This window comes from Ictalurus furcatus, chromosome 25 (assembly GCF_023375685.1).
Source record: "Ictalurus furcatus strain D&B chromosome 25, Billie_1.0, whole genome shotgun sequence".
Classification (NCBI taxonomy): Eukaryota; Metazoa; Chordata; class Actinopteri; order Siluriformes; family Ictaluridae; genus Ictalurus; species Ictalurus furcatus.
Window position 1 is genome coordinate 1,845,001 of NC_071279.1, and position 20,000 is coordinate 1,865,000.

Sequence of the window (20,000 nt, forward strand, 5' to 3'; positions counted from 1 at the left end):
CTCTCAGCATTCTCGTCCACTGTGTGGTAGGTTACAAACGTTCTCCTTATCGCTTTTTTTTAAAAAAATAAACAAAACCTATCTCTTGTGGGAATTGGATCTAATTTTGTAACGCATCGATTTTTCCTCTTTCTCATCTGAAGGACAAGAAGCTCGACCAGCAGTATGAACTGAACACAAAATCACTCTTTTACACCAGCGTAAGTGATAAGACACTACGATATACGTGTACGTGCGGGGTGATCGACTATCCGATCCGGATTCGATTTTCTATCCGATCCAAAGCGGTGGACGATATAGACTCGAGCCGTGTGAGGAAACGGTTCATGACGTACAGGATACACCGCAGCACTGCTGAATGCTGTGTTCTGATTGGGCAGAACGCGGTGTTTACTTTTCTATAACGGCAGTCGTTCAGGTTATAGTTCGAACCCACACGTCTATACGAATGCGCTCGTTCCGATACGTTATCGTTCCTACGGAAATGACGTACACGGGGATTTTATCAAATCGCTGGTGCCGCGAGAAAACGTTTATTTAGTGGAAGGAGTCTCCAGTGTCAAAGCTAATAGAGATAAACAGTCAGGGATAAAGCTGTAACGCTTTCCAACATGGACGCGACACGCTGCGTCGCTTTTGTTTTAGTGATTTCAAGTGAGAGGGGAAAAAAAATTGCCAGGCTGGTGGAGGGGAAGGACTGTTTATAGCTACACCAAGAACTAACTGGTTTCACTGATGTTCCATTAAACCAACATTAAGCTATACACTGGCAAAATGTAGGCGTCATTCTTTAAGAAATTTCGAAAATGGTTAGCACATGACAGATCGCTGGTGGTATAAGAGGAATAAAACACTCGGAGACGTGCTGTTCTAGGAAAAGAATCCACTTTGGAGTGGCGACGTCTCGGCTTTGTGTAACGCCACGGCTCATTTTCTAATAACCGTATGTCCCGTCATGTCCTGCAGGTCCTTAAAAAAAAATGAAGCTGTACATAAAGATTATGATCTTGAATCCAATCAGAGTACGCTTAGGGTGGGTTGCACCAATAAGGATTAAGCTGAAATCTGGATTAAATCTAATAATTCTGCTGCACCCGACGTTACACCTTGTTTAAAAATCGCGTTAATCCTGGATTTAATCTCACAATGAACCTGGATTAACTCTAATCTCGTTGCTCCATCACTTTAAACTCAAGATTTCACATGTTTATTTATTTATTTTCTCAGCCTGTATCGGTTGTGCGGACGAGCGGTTAATAACGGCAGTTGAATTTTGTTCTTAACTCAACGTTTGAAGTTCACGATCCCTTTGTAGTCGCTCCAGAGGGAGTGAAAGAGTTACATTGTTGCTGTTTAGTCACGCTGGAGAATTCGTATATCTCCACGTCGATGAAATCCGCACGCACCGCCGTAGTGGCGGATCCGTCGTGGCGGAGAAAATGAATCGTATATGGCGGTTCTAATCGCGGGTTCGAATTCTAATCCCCGATGTGTTCGTCCGTGTTTAAAATTCAGTGGTGCAACACGACTCGATTTCAAATAAAGCCCAGATCAACAAATCCCAGATTAGCTCTAAACTGTGCTTAATTGAATCCTCATTGGTGCAACCCACGCTTATAGATGTTTTGACGTGTGTTTAGACGTAAAAACACGAGTGAGTGAATATTCGGCTAAACTGCTGAACTTTTGAACGGTTTGCTTCTCGTGAAGCTCCGACGAGATTTCCACACGTCTCGTCACGGTAACGCGGACGCTAAACGCCGCTCCTCGTGCATAGCGTGTTCTTCCTGTTAGACGGAAACGGAGAGAGTTAAGGCTACACTCCTTCGAAAAGTCCTTTCAGGATCCGCAGTTGAATAAATGAATTCATTTCAGACGAACGGACTTCAGACTAACGCGCAGTGATCGGATGTCTTATTGTCGTCGTTTTTTCAGAACGCGGAGTTGCTGAGCAGTCTCGATTCAGCCTCGGTGCGCATCTTTAAGCCTCACTCTTCCCCGGCCGTCTCTGCCGTCCCACGCTTCCAGAGCAGCACCCCTCCCGTCCCTGCCACTGCAGGCAGCTTAACGGCTCCAGCCTCGGGCGTGTTGGCGAGCACGGAGCCTCCGCGCATGGACACCATCCAGGAGGACCCCAGTTACGACTCGCGCCTGGATGAGCAGGTCCTGGAGGAGGACTTCACCACTCGCACCGATGCAGCTCGATCCTTCGCGGACCTGACTGAGGTCGCAGAGAATGATCTGGAGAGATCGTTCAAGATGAAGACACCCAGGCACAGCATCAGGAAGGAGACAGAGTGCTGAGTGTGTGTGTGTGTGTGTGTGTGTGTGTGTGTGTGTGTGTGTGTGTGTGCAAGCAAACTGACCTTTATAACAGAAAGTAAAGGAGTGAGAGTGACTGCATGAACTCCAGAGGAGAAGCAGAATAAGCAAAGCTTGCATAAGTGAAGTGTGGGCTGGAGCTTATGTAACTCTGTTTTCAGAAATACAGTACGGTTTAGGAGCACTTCAACTCCCTGTAGTGTGAACAAAGAGTGTTGCTTATGTTTACGTAACGCTCAATTTAGCACCGGAACCGCAGTGACCACGGGGTGCGCGTACGTTCAGCTGAAGTCTTAACGTACCGACTTTGCGTTATGAATCTCAAAAGGTACACTTCAAGTCACTCGCTTCCGTGCTCCGGGCGTCTGCAGTAGCGGAAAACATCTCGTACCACGTTCAGAGTAACTGAGATCACGTGTGACCCATTCTGGCGTCGGATGTGAACAATAACTAAAGCTCTTAACCCGCATTCACGTGATTTTACGCACTGCATCGCCGCCACGTGATTGGCTGATTGGGATAACTGCATGAATGTGCAGGGGTACCGGTGTTCCTATTAAAGTGCGTGGTGAGAGTACAAATATTTGAAAAGGGATTTCTAATACAATGACGAGTACAAGATGATCGCGTTACATCGTTAGGGCACCTTTCCGTATTTAAAGGTGGCGTATTCGTTAACTTTTAACACACCGACGCAAACCGAAACGGCGTTTTCCTTTCGTTTGAACACAGAGGGCTCCCGCTAACCACACTGGACCGTAAGCATGTATCTATACACACCTGACCAGATTTACTATTAAGGACTTGAACAGCTTTATTATTTAAAAAGGGAGTGAGGAAAATAATCATTTGTTTACATGCCTGTTTAGCTGTGCGCTTCCAGACAGGTGTCCTATGTTTAGTAAGGTGTGCACTGTAAACTATATCTGTCCGTCAAGGCTTTCGCTCATCCAGGTCACAAGATTCTATCACAGGTCTCGTCGTCTTCAACTACTGCTACTATACCGTATATTATTATTATTTTTTTTTATAAACCTTTGTTTGCTACTATAATACTGTGCATCTTTATGTGTATACTGTTACATTTCAGCTTTACGGCACTCGGTGGTATCCTGGCAACGAGCGTACAGTGTCCTTGTGGGATTACGGACCGCGTCAGGCTCAGCTCGTCGGCGACGAACGGGAAACACTCAGCTATGTAGTTATGTTCGATTTTACGAGTGAGCATTAATAAAGACGCAGGTGTGATGCGTCATAGTGTCGGTAATCTCACAGGTATTCCATGATCTGTTTTCACGCGTTTATGTTTACGTGGTTGACGTGTCGTCGTTGCCCGTGTGTCGAGTGCGAAAACGTCATTAAATCAACAACAAAAACATAAAACTTTGCAATGCCGGGAACTGTGCGGTGCTGCAACGTAGGGGTCGGAATCTCTACATTCCCAGTTCAGGGATTCAGGCTGGGAGGAAGTGATTATAAACAGATTCCTGATGCAGCCTGAATTTTTTTTTTTAATTTAATTTAATTTAATTTAATTTTTTTAATAAACCCTACACTATGACCACAGGTTTTAAAACTTAATCTCAATTTTATCCATCATCAGGAAACAAACACGCTTAATATACGTCTGTATTTCATTGTTCATGGGGTATAATTTTGGTACCGTTGACATATTTTACGTAAAAACACGTCTGCATAAGCTTCTGTAAAAAAAAAAAAAAAAAAGAAGGTATTTTTCATTTTTTTTTTAAATTTTATAAAAGAATTACATTTTGTGCACGCTTGCAAAAACCTCAGAGTGAACTGAAATGTTTCCAACAAATATATTTGTCCTAAAAAAAAATAAAAATAAATAAATAAAAAAATGGAAGGGAAATATTTTTATTCTCATATAAAACACCTTTTAGTTTTCTTTTTGTTTAAAAGTATTTTGTGCACGTCGTGTTATGCAAACTCCTAGAGTAGAAATATCTGATGTGTTCATGTAAATAGCAGATCCGAATATTTAGCAAATATTAATTGAATGTTTTTGTGTTAAAATAAACTGCTGTTTTTCATTCTAGTTTTTTTTTTTTAAACGTGCATATGATTTCACTGTCAGTAAATCCTGATTACTTGACTCGGGGGAAATATTTGAGTGACCTTTGCGTGAGTGCAATGCTTTTAATATTCAGTGAACGTCAGCAGGACTGAAGTGCTGACGGGAGTATTGAAGCCTTGTCGAGCGTCCGTCGTCTCTCCCTGTGAAGGGCGTCATTCCGTACAATAAACCCGTTTAACCCTTAACCCCAGCCGAGTTTGTGTATGTACGATATTAGAGCACGATGTGGTCTGGAGACGGTTTTTTTAATGAACGGTACCCGTCCGTACAAATCACAGTTTCTTATCTTGAACATATAAAAATAAAAGAGAAGGTGGAAATGAATACGATTCGTTTAAACGGCACGAGTGTTTAACTTGTTTTATACGACGATCGACACTCTTTCAGACCGAGAGGTGAAAGTAGAGGATGATGGAGGGATTGGGGGGGGGGGGGGGGAGTTGCCTCGTGCTCGTCCTCACATCACATCACAGGATTCATGGCGTCGTAGAGCCTCTGCACAGCGTGTTCCACCATCTCCCTGAGAGAATCGTCGTCCACGCTGCCTTCCTCGTAATCCACCGTCTGCACGCGAATATTAATAACAATCATAAATATACAGTTAACGTGAAACGGAGAGAATGACATGTGATATCACCGATAATAACAGGACAGTTTGTTTTCCTTTAAATCGAACTCGCTCATCATAAAAGTGTAAAAACATACACGACGATTATTCCGTTAATGGTGGCACGCAGATACACAACACCTTTGGGACAGCTTCGCTAACCAGAATCACTCTTTGGGTTGCGGTGTTCGGAAAGTTTTCTAACGTATATAGACTTCTATTATAAGCGAGTCTGGAGTAAAAATATAGTTTCTTTTCTTAGTACAGGAAGCATGTGCTGACACTGTGGTATTGTGCTTATTTATATGCATGTATTTATATGCATCAAGCACAATGGTTAAAAAAAAAAATTACTGATTTGAGGGAAACTGAGAAGGTCGTGAGCTTGAGAAAGTGAACAGGGTTTGAAAGGATGTGGAACGAGTATGAATATGTAGGGGTACGGGAGTTTTATAGATGAGGTCCTGTTAGAAGTGAATGAGATCACTGGGGACTTTTGTAAATGAGGGAGGATTTTGAAATGCATGTCTCTCACACACACACACACACACACACTCGAGCATGATACTCACCCTGGTCTCCAGGTTAATGTAGGCGGTCTTGCCATCCACTGTTACAGACAGATTGTGTTGGTCCTTAAAGTCTACACATTCCTCACCAAACATGTCACTGTATAGAGGAGAGGGAGGGAAAAGAAAAGAAAAGAAAAAAGGCATGTGGAAGCATATAAGCTATAAAACCAGACTGGGGTTAAAAATACAAGAAGGCCTGCTTACTGGAACATGATCCGTAGTCTGCTCTGGAAGACTTCCATATCCACCTTCTCCTCTGAGGGCTGTATGACTGAGAGAAGAGAGAAAAATGTTCAGGATGTTACGAAACCTGAATACTGTGATGGATATAACGCATTGTAAAAATGTCTTCAAGTATCGAGATATGAAACATGTTCTCACGTTTCTGAGCTTTTGGATTCGACTGGACCTCCAGAACCACGGTTGCGACTGCATCGGCATACATATCGTTCAGGGGGTTGGCGATCCACTGTGACAGAGACACACAAACATTTATTCTTCCATCGGTATTCTCCCAGCAAAATTTTTCTAAAGAGAAATTCAAGCACGCAAAACTGTGAACATTACAATCAGCCTGATCAGTACAACTTATTTAGAAGAATAGGGAACAAAGTTCAAGCTAAATACGACATAAAACAAAGGCAACCTGAGCAAACACACAATACAGTTTTTATTTATTTATTTTTTATTGAAGAAAAAAAAAAAAGTTATCAAACACCTGTGATCACCCATGTGAAAAACTAATTGCCCCCTTAAACTTACAACCTGGTTGTGCCACCTTTAGCAGCAATAACTGCAACCAAACGCTTCTGATAACTGGAGATCAGTCTTTCACGTTCTTCTAGGACTAGGATTTACTCCTACGCTTTGGATCGTCGTCTCGCTGCATAATCCAGTTGCGCTTGAGTTTCAACTTACGGACTGAAGACCAGACATTCTCCTGTAGGATTTTCTGGTAGAGAGCAGAATTCGTGTTTCCCCTCAATTCCTGCAAGTTGTCCAGAACCTGAAGCAGCAAAGCATCCCCACACCGTCACACTGCCTCCACCATGCTTGACCGTAGGTATGATGTTCTTTTTGTGTAATTCTGTGTTTGGTTTACGCCAGATGTAACGGGACCCCTGTCTTCCAAACAGTTCCACTTTCGACTCATCAGTCCACAGAACATTCTCCCAAAAGGTTTGAGGATCATCAAGGTGTGTTTTGGTGAAATTCAGACGAGTCTTAATGTTCTTCTGGGTTAGCAGTGCTTTTCACCTCGCCACTCTTCCATGGAAGCCATTTTCCCCCAGCGTCTTTCTGATAGTGGAGTCATGAACAGTGACCTTTATTGATGTAAAAGTGACCTGTAGGTCCTTTGATGTTGTCCTTGGCTCTTTTGTGACTTCCTGGATGAGTCGTCGCTGTGCTCTTGGAGGAAGATTGGAAGGTCGGTCACTTCTGGTAAGGTTCACTACCGTGCCGAGTTTTTCCATTTGGAGATCACGGCTCTCGCTGTGGTTCTTTGGAGTCCCAGAGCCTTTGAAATAGCTTTGTAACCCTTCCCAGACTGATGTCTTTCAATCACCTTCTTCCTCATCATTTCTGGAATTTCTTTCAACTCCGCCATAGTGTGTTACTGAGTAAGACCTTTTAACCAACTTCATGCTGATGAGAAAGTTCTATTTAAGTGTGGATGTGATTGAACAGGGTTTGCAGTAATCAGGTCTGGTTGTGTCTCGTCCAGCTGATCTCCATTATCAATGCAGACTCATAGATTAGGGGAATTGGTAACTATGGGGGCAAATACATTTTCACACAGGCCCAATTGGTATTGGATAACTTTTTTCTTCAATAAATAACATTATCATTTAAAAACTGTATTTTGTGTTTACTCAGGTTGTCTGTTTTATCTCGCATTTTGTTTTAATTTCAGAAATCTTGTACGAGATCTACACAAAAACAGAAAAAATCAGGATGGGGGCAAATACTATGAAATGCTTTTGTTTTATACCAAATACAAGAAACAGAAAAATACAATACCAAAAAAAATCTAATATTGTCCAGCTGTTTCTTTTTTGTTTAAACGTATGCACGTTACAAACCTTGAAAACAAAAGCTTTTTTAATAACGAATCATTTTAAAGATTCAATTCACGAATCTCATTGACTCCTGTATATTACTCTACAATAACTCCCATCTGTGCATGATCGCGCTCACCTCCAGTATGACCGTATTGGCATCATGAATCAATGTGATGCTGTTAAAGATCCTTAGTGTGTTTTTCTCCGCAGTCTCCACCTCTTCTACGTGCCCTAAAACACACAAACATGGATGCTTTCCTTACCGCCAGCACCCACTCACATTAACTCAGGTCTGCTTTGTGTAGTGCTTTTCTCAAAGGAAAGCCGTTTCACGTACCACATCGCAAAAGGAAAGAAAAAAACGTACTCGGAACTTAAATTAAGTCTACAGACGCAGTCGGAGTATAAATGCTGGAGTATTTCTTTAACGACCTTGACGACAAAATACAAAGGGATTGACGCACGTCGATTCAGAGTACACACCTGCTAAGTGACGTAGCTGGCTGTGGAGTAAGGAGAAGGGTCCGGTGAAGGGAATGGCTTGCGTCTGCTTCACGGTGCTCATAGACAAATCCGTATAATCTACAAGGCAAGAGAGATCGGTGAGGACGACGTGCTGTGCGAATGCATTCCGAGTATCTTGGGAAAGCGCACCGACTCACTGGAGAGGTCCGAGGGTGTGAGGATGTGATAACTAAAGTTGCGTTTCACCAAGATCCCAGAGACACGCTGACCCTGCGCACACCTCTTATCAGCAAGAGAACCCATCACCTGGACGATCACACACACACACACACACACACAAAAGGGAGCATTAGTCAGTTTAATCTAAAACCATTATATAAATAAATCCTTTGTCCTAACGTTGACACTGGAATGAGAACGCAAATAAGATGTGAAATATACAGCTAGACGTGCTGACTAATTAAAGGAGGACACTAAACAGAAGACAGTAGAGTTCTCACCTTGGCCAGCTTCTCTCCTCTGAAGTTGAGTGTGACTGCCTCGGTGTTGCGGGGATTATGTACCTCAATGCGCTCGTCATCGTTTTCTTCGTACTCTAAAATGAGAGCTGCCTTGAGGCGGGCCATCTCGTTCTGCTCTCCATGCACCAGGATCTGAAAACGTCGGGCCAGTCAGTAACGGAAGTTTCTCACTGCAGAAAAGGTTCCGAAACGTAAAGGTGGGGAACAGTTTACAATGAGCCAGCTCACCACGTGGGGCGGTTTGAGTGCTCGGATGAACTCGCTGGTCTGCTGGTAGTCGGTGTGAGCTGAGAAGGAAATGTAGTCCACAGACATCTTCAGCTGCAGCTTCTGGCCCGACATGGTGGTGATCTCCTCCGGCTCAGACATGATGTGCTACGCAAGGGAATTGTTTATTAGCCTCTTGTATTGGCGAATCCCAATTCTTATGTCGGTACAGCGTTCTCACTCTTTAGACAATCTTTTTTTTTTTTTGCTAAAATATGCTGTCCTAAACTCAACAGACCGATTTTACTCCACTTCAATCACATCACATCACGTTTCAATATTTCAAGGACATTTTTATCTGTTGACCATGACGGAAAAACTAGCCCGCGAAATTTTCCAGGATGTGCGAGAACCCTACATCCATCTAGCCATCCATCCATCTTCCATACCACTTATCGTACACAGGGGTGGCGGGCAGCCCGGAGCCTATACCACGGAACTCGGGGCACGAGGCGGGGGAAAACACCCTGGAGGGGTTGCCAACCCAGCGCGAGGCACAATCACAATCGCACACACTACGGACACCCTGGAAATGCCAATCAGCCTCCAACACATCTTTGGACTGGAGGAGGAAAATGGAGTACCTGGAGGAAACCCCCGAAGCATGGGGAGAACATGCAAACTCCATGTTCTCCCCAATTCGATGGCTGCGCATTGTCGGAATTTCGACCCACGATCTCCTCTACCTTAGCGAGTGTTCCCTCCACACAGTAGCCAGCAATGATCACACCGTTCCTCTTGTCAGTGCACCAACTCTCAAACAGCTCTCTGGAGAGGCCACTCTGCATCATACCAGGAGACGCCATCACCACGCTGGGGCCGATGTCATCGAAATGGTCCATGCTCTGCAAAAGATGAAGAGAGTGCGCCGGTTTGAGCTGTTTTTGCACACGCCAAGCCTATTTCATCGGAGAACTTTTAGAACGTGTACGGTGGTAGCAGTGAGAAAGCACAGAAACAAAGCTGCGCGCTCTAGTGTACGTTACAATGAACATCACGGCTTTGCTTGTATTGTTTGAAGCTAGACTTTGGTTGATGTCCAATGTGTCTGAAGGCATTTTATTCGACACGGATACTACTTCCGTTACATTTCTCACGTCACCTTCGCCGCGTTTGCGTTTTAAACGTGGCCGGACTAAATACCGAGGGGTAAAGGAAGTGCAGTTCAGGCCAAATAAGCACTGCCTAATGTTTCATCCTAAAGAAACCATTAAAACGCTCACCTTGAGGTTGCTGATGTGCTTGAAGACAAAGGGGTTGTTGATGTTGATGGCTTTGCGGATCTTGTCGTTCATGGCATTGACGTAAGTCTGGTACACAGCCATACACTTTTTGGCCAGGGATGAGGCATAGTAAATCGGAATGTCATGAAGCTCAGGATGATTCTGCCAATATTCGTCTGAAAGAGCGAACGTCAGAAATCACAGTAACACTGCACTCACTGTCCGCTTTAACACCCGTACCCGGTTCGTTCATGCAAATAATCCAATCGGCCAAACAAGTGGTAGCGGCAGAAAGCATAAAATCATGCACTTAGTGTTTACATCAAACAACAGAATGGGGGAAACAAACAAAAAAATAATGCCATCGCATGATTGGCTGATTGGATAACTTCATGAATGTACAAGTGTTCCTATTAAAGCGACCCGTGAGTTTATGTTCTCGACATCAGGTCGGATAAGATTTTCTAACGAGGAGTTCTCACCAAGGATGAGCAAGAGCTCCTGTGCTCGACCCAGAGCGAAGACGGGGATGAGACAGCGGCCTTCCCGGTTCACGATGTCATGGACCGTGTTACAAAAACGAGCTTCTCTTTCCTCTCTCTTCTCATGGATGTGGGTTCCATACGTAGACTCCTGTACACGGGAAGAGAAAGGGTACAGGCTATTGTGCTGGACTGGACTGGGTGAACAGAACACTCCGTCACACTGCCTGTGACGGAAGTTACAGTAAAGAGTAAATGATTAGGGTTAGTCTTTATAAGATCAAGATTCATTAGGAAGGGTCTGTTACTCACCGTGATTAGGATGTCTGGCTTAACGCTGGGAATCTCTGCTGCCATTAAATGTCTGTCTTCTTGACGAGAGAAATCTCCCGTATAAAGAATCTTTATTTCAAAAAACAAAACAAAACAAACCAAGCAAGGACATTAGCTCTGATTGTGATCTGTGATGGTGTTTATAAATGAACTAATCACCTTCACCCACCTTCACACCAGCAATCTCGATCATAAACATGGCTGCACCCAAGACATGGCCAGCATGGTAGCACCAGAACTTAATACCAGCCACCTCTTTCACCTCGTGGAAGTTGATCGTCTCGATCTTGTCCATGCTTTCTTCCAAGTCTGTCTCTGTGTACAACATGTCGTCCGCTGAGATATTACTGCAGAGACAGGCAGAGGATGTAGAAGATTACTACCGCTCAGACATTTTAAACCGTTATTCGCTCTTATCCAACACAAAACGCTGCTGGGGGCGTCTACCTGACTTTCACGTAGTCTGAAAGTAGCCAGCGGTAAATGGCTTTAGTCGCATGGGTCATGAAAGTCCGTCCTTTATAACTTGTTTTCTGTAAAAACCACGGCAGGGCCCCACAGTGATCCAGATGGAAGCTAAGCAGGGGGAGAAAAAAAAAAAAAACAGGTCTTAAAAACAGTCCTGGTGTAAATACGTAAAGAAATAAACACCACTCAGAGAATCACACCCACTGGCTGATGAGGAGTAGATCAATTTCAGCAGGGTCAATCAGATCAATGTAAGGCAACGCATCCATTCCCTCTAATCCAGGGTGGATACCACAGTCCAGCTGAGGAAGAAATCATTAGTAAGCCAACGGCAGACTAGTTTACATAATCACGTCGTACTTCATAAATAAGAAAGGCCATGTAGTAACGAACCTACCATGATTTTACGTCCCTTGAATTCCAAAATGATGCATGATCTGCCCACTTCTTGACCAGCTCCCCTGTCATGGTAGAGAAAACCAGATAAGACAAACAAGAATTTGTGGAAATGTACCAATAAATCAATCAATTCATTAATTTAAATTATTTGAACAGTATTTAAAATGGCATTTGACGTTTTTTTATTTGTTTTTTTAGTTAAGCAATGAAGACTGAATTTCCAACAAACTATTTTTCTGGAGTGTCTTCACACTGAGGTAAATATTGTAAGTGACGTCATCAAAAGACTAGAATTTTTTCCCCCCTTGACAAATTATGCAAATGTTCTCATTTGCATAAACACGTTTAATTGAACTGCATAAACAAATGTAATTTAAAAAGCTCCGATATATAAAAAAAAATAATAATAATAATTGTAGGAATCTTAGCAATCAACTCGCAAAGACTGACTGCGATATAATTGTGTATTTATTTATTTATTTATTTATTTATTTATTTATTTTTACCATATTCACCTGTTTTGTCTTGAAATTTTATTTTTATTTTATTTTAATTTTTACAGCCGATAAAAAAGTGCGTTAATGAATACTTTTCTCTTATGGTCATTTGAACGCTGGCAAAAACAAACAAACAAAACATTTTATATCTTTACAAACAGGTGCGTTAGCAGTGCTATAACAGACATTTAGCTAACATGCTAACTTGGCCGCATTAGGTTGAATGAAACTCACAGCGGTCTTATGAGAAGCTGGTCGCTTTCCTCAGCGGGAACAGGTACATCCGACTTCCGCTTTGTGGCCATATTTACTTAAAGAATTTCACAAATGTTTTAAACTATTAACAATTACTCCATTCCCACTCCAGTGCTTCTGCTCAATGCGTCTGATCGTGATTCTCATCAACAAGGGACCACTTCCGGTGTCGTACAATTTCAAAAATAAAGGTCTAAATTTCATAATAAAGTTGCAGTATATTTATTTAAATACACGCTGTACTTTAATCCATTATATCCCAAAGTGTAAAAAAATATATATATAATAATAATAATAATAATAAAAATAATAATAAAAAGATTGCTTTCTGTTTAAAATTCTCTCAAGTGGTAATATACAGTTAAGTTACATAATTCAGGATTGAGCGGGGCTTTTACACAAGAGATTAGTATTGAAACATATACTTACATATATATATATATATATATATATATATATATATATATATATATATATATATATATAATGTTAGAGAAAACAATCTTTAAATCTAGATTTTGTAATGCATTCACTCATTACGCGTCATTAAATATAGGCTAAAATATATCTTTATATGTAAGCCTATCTATTTATAGCCATTTGATTTAAACATGCACCTGAGAAAGATGACAGAGCTCTGTAAAGTAAACAATACCTGTTATAATACAGATGCAACTATTATTTTTGGTACATATTATCTTTAAAACGATATTGTTCTTAATATCTTAATAAGACTGAACTGACAAGTTTTTTTTTTTAATCATCCTGACAGGGATGGGATAAGTCTATACAGTCTATGACTATACATGACTATACAGTCATGGGAAAAAGAAAATACACCCTCTTTCAGTTGTATGTTGTTTGTTTTTGTTTTTTTGGTTTTTTTTTTCTTTTCTTTTTCCAACTTCTATAAACAAACATATAACCTCCAGTGACAACAATAAGCACAATAGATTTCAATATGTAATCATATTTATATGTTACCCCCCCCCCCCCCCCCCCCCAAAGTAAAGTAAACCAGCATTCAGAAAGGAGGTGGAAAAAAAAGTACACCTTCCTACTTCTACAATTATTAAGAGCTTGATTAGCAGCCAGGTGTTACTGTTATAAAAATAAAAACATAGACTTGAAGGAGAGTGTACTTTCTTTTTCTCATGACTGAGAATGTACGATAACAGTGTATAAATAGCCTATATGATTGGCTGTTGATGATACTAACCGTCCATATTGCATTTTTAAAATATTATGACTTTATTTCTAACATAAAGTAAAGTTCTATGAGATAAAAACATAGTTGTCACATTTTTGTCACAATAAACAAATTATTGTAAGTTGCTATATCACACCGGCCAAGAATGAAACTTATATTTTCACCAACATTTCTTAAAGTAGTTTTGATTTCTTTTGTTCCACACTCAAATGCATTTCGCTACACCTGTATACAGGTGGTGTAGAGTGACCGTACGACTGAATGCACGCCTTGCTTTTACAGTAACAGCTGATTGGTCCGTCTGGCACAGCTGCGCTTTCCTATTGGTTAGTTTCTCTGTCTGTGGGCGGGCTTCCTACGGTCTCTACTCACAAGTCACAGTGAGAGAGAGGTTTACAGAGAGAGAGAGAGAGAGAGAGAGAGATTAGACGCAGGTAAATCAGACGGCGGATTTTCAGTGGAGAAAAGCGCACAACTGATGACCCCGAATATAGAGGAAGAGTGTAAACTTCAGCTGTGATGGAGTTCTCTAACTTCTTCTCAGAGACTCTTATTCTTACCCGTCGCGTGTGTTACTTTTTATTTACTATTACATATTAAATAATAAACTAGTTTCATTACAGAGAGACTTTCATTTATGTTAGACAGGGATCGCAGTCTGATTGCGTCTATCTTCTTCCTACTCACTCCTGTATTATTATTATTATTATTATTATTATTATTATTATTATTATTATTATTGAGCGTTTTTAAAAGAACTCAGTCATCATGCCAGACCAGCTGTCAGTGTCCGAGTTTATGGACATTACCAATGAGGATTATAAAGCGCCTACAACCTCGATCTTCACCACCCGAATGGGCCATTGCAGGAATACAGTGGCTGGACTCGAGGAGGTGAGCCAGTCAGTCTGTATTATACTCTTTATTATGGAGAACAAAGACTACTAACCATCTAGGAAATCTGATGTATATTGGACTTTCCTAAGGACATTTTCCTTAATACTAGGTTGTGTCCTGTGTCCTTCAGTAATATTTAAACTCTGAGAGGATTGCAAAATGACTTCCTTCTGTGAAATCACAGGTTTTGCCAGCTATGGGGTTGGAGGTGAACCTCGCCCATAGTCCTACACAACACCACTCTAACCTACACTCAGGTATTCTGACAAATTAATACACACGGCAGAGTCACGTCAGAACCGGGCTTCCTGTGGAATATAGCTTGGGTTCGAACTGAAATGTGTGTTTAAACAAAGTTATATATATATATATATATATTTATTTATTTTTTTCACTTTGAAAGTCAGTCAGAACTGGACTTTCTAGGGAACAAGATTAAGGAACTGCGTCAGTGACTTGTTCGGGTCTGCAGTAAAACACTTGGCTAGTGTGAACAAGGACTTGCTTTGAATTAGTCTATTAGTACAAAGTAAGTAGGGTCTGTGTTAGTGTAACGCTCCACTATAAAAGCCTGGTTCATGTCAGTGTTTCTTCCAGCTGCACCAGAGGAATCTGAAAGCTGTGCCGCGTGTCAGATTACGATGTACATTTTAGACAATAGTGAACTATCAAGAACAGTCTCCAGAAAAAAAGTCCTTTGTCAGGAACACAGAGGCAGTTTCGATTGTCACAGTCAGGCTTTTTCATGAGGAAAGTCAGCAGGTCTTTGAACTTCCACTTCCACGGTGGCTTTCAGTATGAAGTAGTCTGATACTGGCCGACTTACTGCCATCGTTTACAGTAAATGTAGCCTAGTCCAATTATCCTATGATAATGAAAATGGCTGAATGTTTTAAATCAGGATATATTATATTACGTCTAGTCACAGTATGTCGGTGGTTTTCAAAGTGGGGTCCGTGGACTCCCAGGGGTCCATGAAACACAGTGAGGTGGTCTGTGATTTAAAAATAAATAAATAAATAAAATATATTTGTTACTGAGTTCTTATAGTTATTAATTTGTTTGACTGGCAACTTCATTCGAATGAGTTCAATACAAACTTTAATAACTCAAAAACAAGTCAGCCTATAAATACGTAAAAAATAAATAAGTAAGTAAATAAATAAAGCTTGGACCTTATGTGTTCTATGCCTGAAGTGGAAGCTTCAGGCATAGAAAGCTCCAGTAAACAAACAAAATAATATAACGTTCATGAAATAAATCTGTACTAACGTGCTCTGTGGAGTTTATTTTACACTGAAAGGGATTCCTGGCTACAAAATTTTGAGCACACTTGCTCTATAGAACGAATATAAAACCAGTATTGTATGGTTCATTTTGCACCAAGGATTATATCAGTTATTTTAGTATGCCATGTCTAATAAATTAGATGCACCACTGTTATATTTTATATATATATATATATATATATAATACTGTGTGTTGGCAGTGGTCCAAAATACAAAACAATACAAGGCCTCTGTGAATAGTGTTATTTAGTGTTTGACAGATCACTGTGAAACTGCAGATTCAGTAAAACTGACAAGCGTAGGGCTCTACAGTACATATACACTGTAGGGTGCAGGTCATGACACACAATAATTACCGGAATAAGGAAGGGACTTCTCTGTACACTTGAATTCGCAGTATTGGTACTTTACTTTGGGTCATACCACTTAGAGTTCAGTCAAGAGAAAGTAGTTTATTTATTTATTTTTTTTCTATCATATACAGTACATTTAAAGTATTTAAAGTATTTTGAATGATGTACTGTATTATACTACTACTCATAATAAATGTGCGTGGTTTAGATTGTGGGCATAGACTGCGTGATATAGCTGTTGTATTTTGTGGCACTTCTAAGTGAGAAAGCGTGCCAGTGTGCAGCACATTGCAGATATAGGGTTTGAGGTGGAAAAAAAAAAAAAAAAAGACACATCCGGTATAATTAGCCACATGGCCACATTAACATGACTACCCTATTATATGGCTTTTTAACCATGTCTTGTGTGAAATGTGATTAAGCTTTTCTCAGGGGTTTGAGCATCAATCTGGTTTGGTTGTAATGCTGCACTTTGTTATCGATAAATAGGTAGGTAGTTATGCGTTATATTCGTGGATGGATGGACCTTATTTATCCCTGAAGGAAAAGTTGGGCTATTAAGCGAAAGCCCTGGGGTGTTGTTGTGTAAATACATACAGTGTGCTGTACGCTGTGATTGTGTTTGCATGTTGGGGTGGTCTGCTCAGCTCCTATTTACACATACTGTATAGAGAGTAAAGGCACGTCCACTGAGTGACACGCAGCACTCCCCTTTCCAGTTTTTCCACAAGTGTTTTGGGTCTTGCTGAAACCTGCCTCCTTGTTCTGTGCACTGCTCTTATGAAATGTTCTCCCCTAAGGCTGTCGGTCTGTCTTTACCTGCCCTACTATCTCTTTCCCTCTCTTTCAATCCCTCTCTATTGGAATATGCTTGCACTCATTCCTCTTTCAGCATCTGTGTCTTGACCCATTTGCTCACACAGACAGGAGACACCATCATTTTACCATCATTTCCCATTATATATACACTCATCAGCCATTTTAATAGGAACACCTGTAAACCATGTGATTATCCAACCAGCCAATCATGGAGCAGTGCATGAAATCATGAGGTCAAGAGTATCAGTTAATCTTCGTACCTTAGAGACTCTGACCAGGGCATGGTTGTTATTTCCAGTATTGGTGAGTGTATTTGCTAACATCTGTGTAGTTCTGATCAGATGGCTTTGCCTTGGGGCTGTGCTGTATATATGGTGTCTCTATAAACAGTGGCTACGAGTTGTAGGACCGTCCCGTATGGGACATCAACTTCAGTCTGTCTGAAGTTCTGAATTCCCCGAGTGTGACTCACCCCAAGGTTACAGACTGTATGCAGATGGAGGAATTTTGTGCTGGTGTTGGGAGGGGTTTTATTTACAGGTTTTGTTTAACCGATGAGAATCCTTATGAGGCACTGTGGCATCATTATAAAGATTTGAGCCTGTATTAAACATTATTACTAGGCCTTTGAAATCTGAATCAGTAATGCTCTCATCAGTTTAATAGTTTCAAGCAGACCTATTGAGAAACCATTACCTTCCTGGTTTTTTTTTGTTTTTTTGTGTGTGTGTGTGTGTGTCTCTCTTTTTAAAACAGTGCTTTGTGTTTTGTAGGTTCTCGATGCAGACCGGAGTGTTCTGAGCAAAATGAAGAAGTCTGTCAAGGCCATAAACACCTCTGGCCTAAGTGAGTATGAGAAGATCATTCTATACGTTTCAGTTGAGCTCCTCTGATAGCTGCTCCCCTTTGCAGGCTCCTCCTCATGTGTTTGCTTTGTTTAGGCTTGTTGCAGTAGCTTTTATATGTATATATATATATATAAAGATATGTATATATATATATATAAATAATAATGCATTCAGCTCTTACTGTGATCGTCTGGAGTTAAAAGGACATTTCACGTATTTTGTGATGCACAATAAATCCTCTTAAAAATCATCAGTAATGTTTTAGCCGTCATCCTGGCGGGGTCTGCCATGCTGTATATATAAATTTCATTCAAACCTAAATTAGAAACTCAGGAATGAGGACAGAAAGAAACTCAGACTTGAGGAAAGGGTGTAAATAGGTTAAGCGCGCAAGAGAAAAATCAGCAGATTGGACTAAACTATACCAAAGAGATACCGGCTTTGTGTCCTCGTTTTACGATATTCATGAATTCTGCCATTGATGTTTACGTCACTGTATATATTATATAAGTATATACCCTATTAGTGGACCTGAATCTTCAAGAGATTTATCTGGAATGTGTTGAATTGGTGTAAAAACAGCTGATTTGAGGTCCAGTACTATAATTTGATGGAACTGTAAATCATAGCGTTGCATAATGACGGTCATAATGCTAATGATAACGTAATTCACTTTTATGCTGTTTTATCTAAGAGAACACTGTCTCTGTAAAGCTTACCAGGTAGACTGAAAACATAAGGTTGAAATCTTATATATATATATATATATATATATATATATATATATATATATATATATATAATATATTATATAATATCGTATATTATATAATCACACATAAGAATTCCATTCTAACATTATTAACACCCATGGAAGAACTGAATCATTTGTCTTATGTGGTAGATAGATACTGTATGTATAAAAAAAATCAGGAACTTGGAAGCGTAATCTTGTTCATAGATTTTTAAACAATATTGATAGCGGATTAGTAATCATTTAATTTCAGTGTCCCTAAGGGTTTCTTCCAGGTTCTTTGGTTTGTTCCCATCTCCCAAAAACATTCCAGTAGATGGATTGGTGACTCTAAATTGCCCACAGTTGTGAATGAGTGTAAGAATGTGTGTGATAGACTGGCATCCCATCGATGTGTGTTCCCGCCTCATGCCCAGTGTTCCTGGGAAAGACCCTGGAACTACCGCTCTGACCAGAGTAAAGCGCTTACTGAAGATGAATGAATGAATGAATGACTCGGCAAAAATGTTCCTCATTACTCAAGTCACATTAAGGGCAATCCTGAATCTGTGGTTTGATGGGACGTGTACGACGATAAACCGAACAGATTCTTTTGTATACAAATCCAAGTCGTTTCAGTTACTCTAGTCAAGTATGAAGAAGAAGCGTTGCCAGTTTTCTGCACATACCATTCATTCTGCCTTCTCTCACTACTACACGTCTCAACAAGCCTTTCTCTCTCTCTCTCTCTCTCGCTCTCTTTCTCTTTCTCTCTCTCTCTCATTCTTTTTCTCTCTTGTTACACGTTTACATCTCCGTCTAATCAGCAGTTGTTTGGTGTTCTCCTGTAATCCCACACTGCACGCCGAAATTTCGGCACTGCTTTAGTCACAGTTCTGACATGCAGATGTTTTTAATGCGCGTTATCTCCTCCATAATGACCGGATTGACAGGCGTGTGTATGATCACCGTACAGGCTTTATTAAGTCATTATAACGCCACTGTGTTCTGAAAGTATTAAGAACAACTTTGATGGTTTGTTATTTTAAAAAAGAGGTTCATTCTCAAGCTTAGTGACCCAAGACTTTTTTACAAACTTTAAAAGTATGAAAGAGATTCAACTCTCAACGAGGCTGAATCTTACAATAACACGATATGAGCTTTTTTCAGTTTCCTCTTAGACCACACGAAACGGTTTACTGTTAGATGGATGGCCGGGTGTGGGGTATGTAATAACACAGGAAGAGGAAGTGACTGTATAGAATAAAGCAGTGTG

General features: G+C 40.6%; 3 protein-coding genes across 4 annotated transcripts in view; 2 read left to right on the top strand and 1 right to left on the bottom strand.

Annotated features, from left to right (window-relative positions):
* The window catches only part of adam17b (ADAM metallopeptidase domain 17b), a 23,208-nt gene extending 18,824 nt beyond the window's left edge, over window positions 1-4,384 (top strand). For both annotated transcript variants that reach the window (XM_053613962.1, XM_053613964.1), the window contains 3 exons: window positions 1-26; window positions 144-200; window positions 1,936-4,384. The exon at window positions 1-26 is cut by the window's left edge. In XM_053613962.1, the coding sequence (XP_053469937.1) occupies window positions 1-26; window positions 144-200; window positions 1,936-2,304 (452 nt within the window). In that variant the 3' untranslated portion in view covers window positions 2,305-4,384. The remainder of the gene's footprint in view (window positions 27-143; window positions 201-1,935) is intronic.
* A 268-nt stretch (window positions 4,385-4,652) lies between these two features.
* On the bottom strand, window positions 4,653-12,748 carry cpsf3 (cleavage and polyadenylation specific factor 3). Its single transcript, XM_053613965.1, has 18 exons — window positions 12,555-12,748; window positions 11,822-11,885; window positions 11,629-11,726; window positions 11,404-11,532; window positions 11,126-11,303; window positions 10,936-11,025; window positions 10,624-10,774; window positions 10,142-10,317; window positions 9,605-9,763; window positions 8,880-9,026; window positions 8,631-8,783; window positions 8,328-8,436; window positions 8,149-8,247; window positions 7,802-7,896; window positions 5,984-6,071; window positions 5,807-5,873; window positions 5,603-5,699; window positions 4,653-4,987 (listed from the first exon to the last, which is right to left on the bottom strand). The coding sequence occupies exons 1-18, from the start codon at window positions 12,623-12,625 to the stop codon at window positions 4,886-4,888; spliced, it is 2,073 nt and encodes a 690-aa protein (XP_053469940.1). The 5' UTR covers window positions 12,626-12,748; the 3' UTR covers window positions 4,653-4,885.
* A 1,746-nt stretch (window positions 12,749-14,494) lies between these two features.
* asap2b (ArfGAP with SH3 domain, ankyrin repeat and PH domain 2b) overlaps window positions 14,495-20,000 on the top strand; it is a 21,550-nt gene continuing 16,044 nt past the window's right edge. The window contains exons 1-2 of the mRNA XM_053613996.1: window positions 14,495-14,679; window positions 17,917-17,989. Of these exons, the coding sequence (XP_053469971.1) occupies window positions 14,554-14,679; window positions 17,917-17,989 (199 nt within the window). The 5' untranslated portion in view covers window positions 14,495-14,553. The remainder of the gene's footprint in view (window positions 14,680-17,916; window positions 17,990-20,000) is intronic.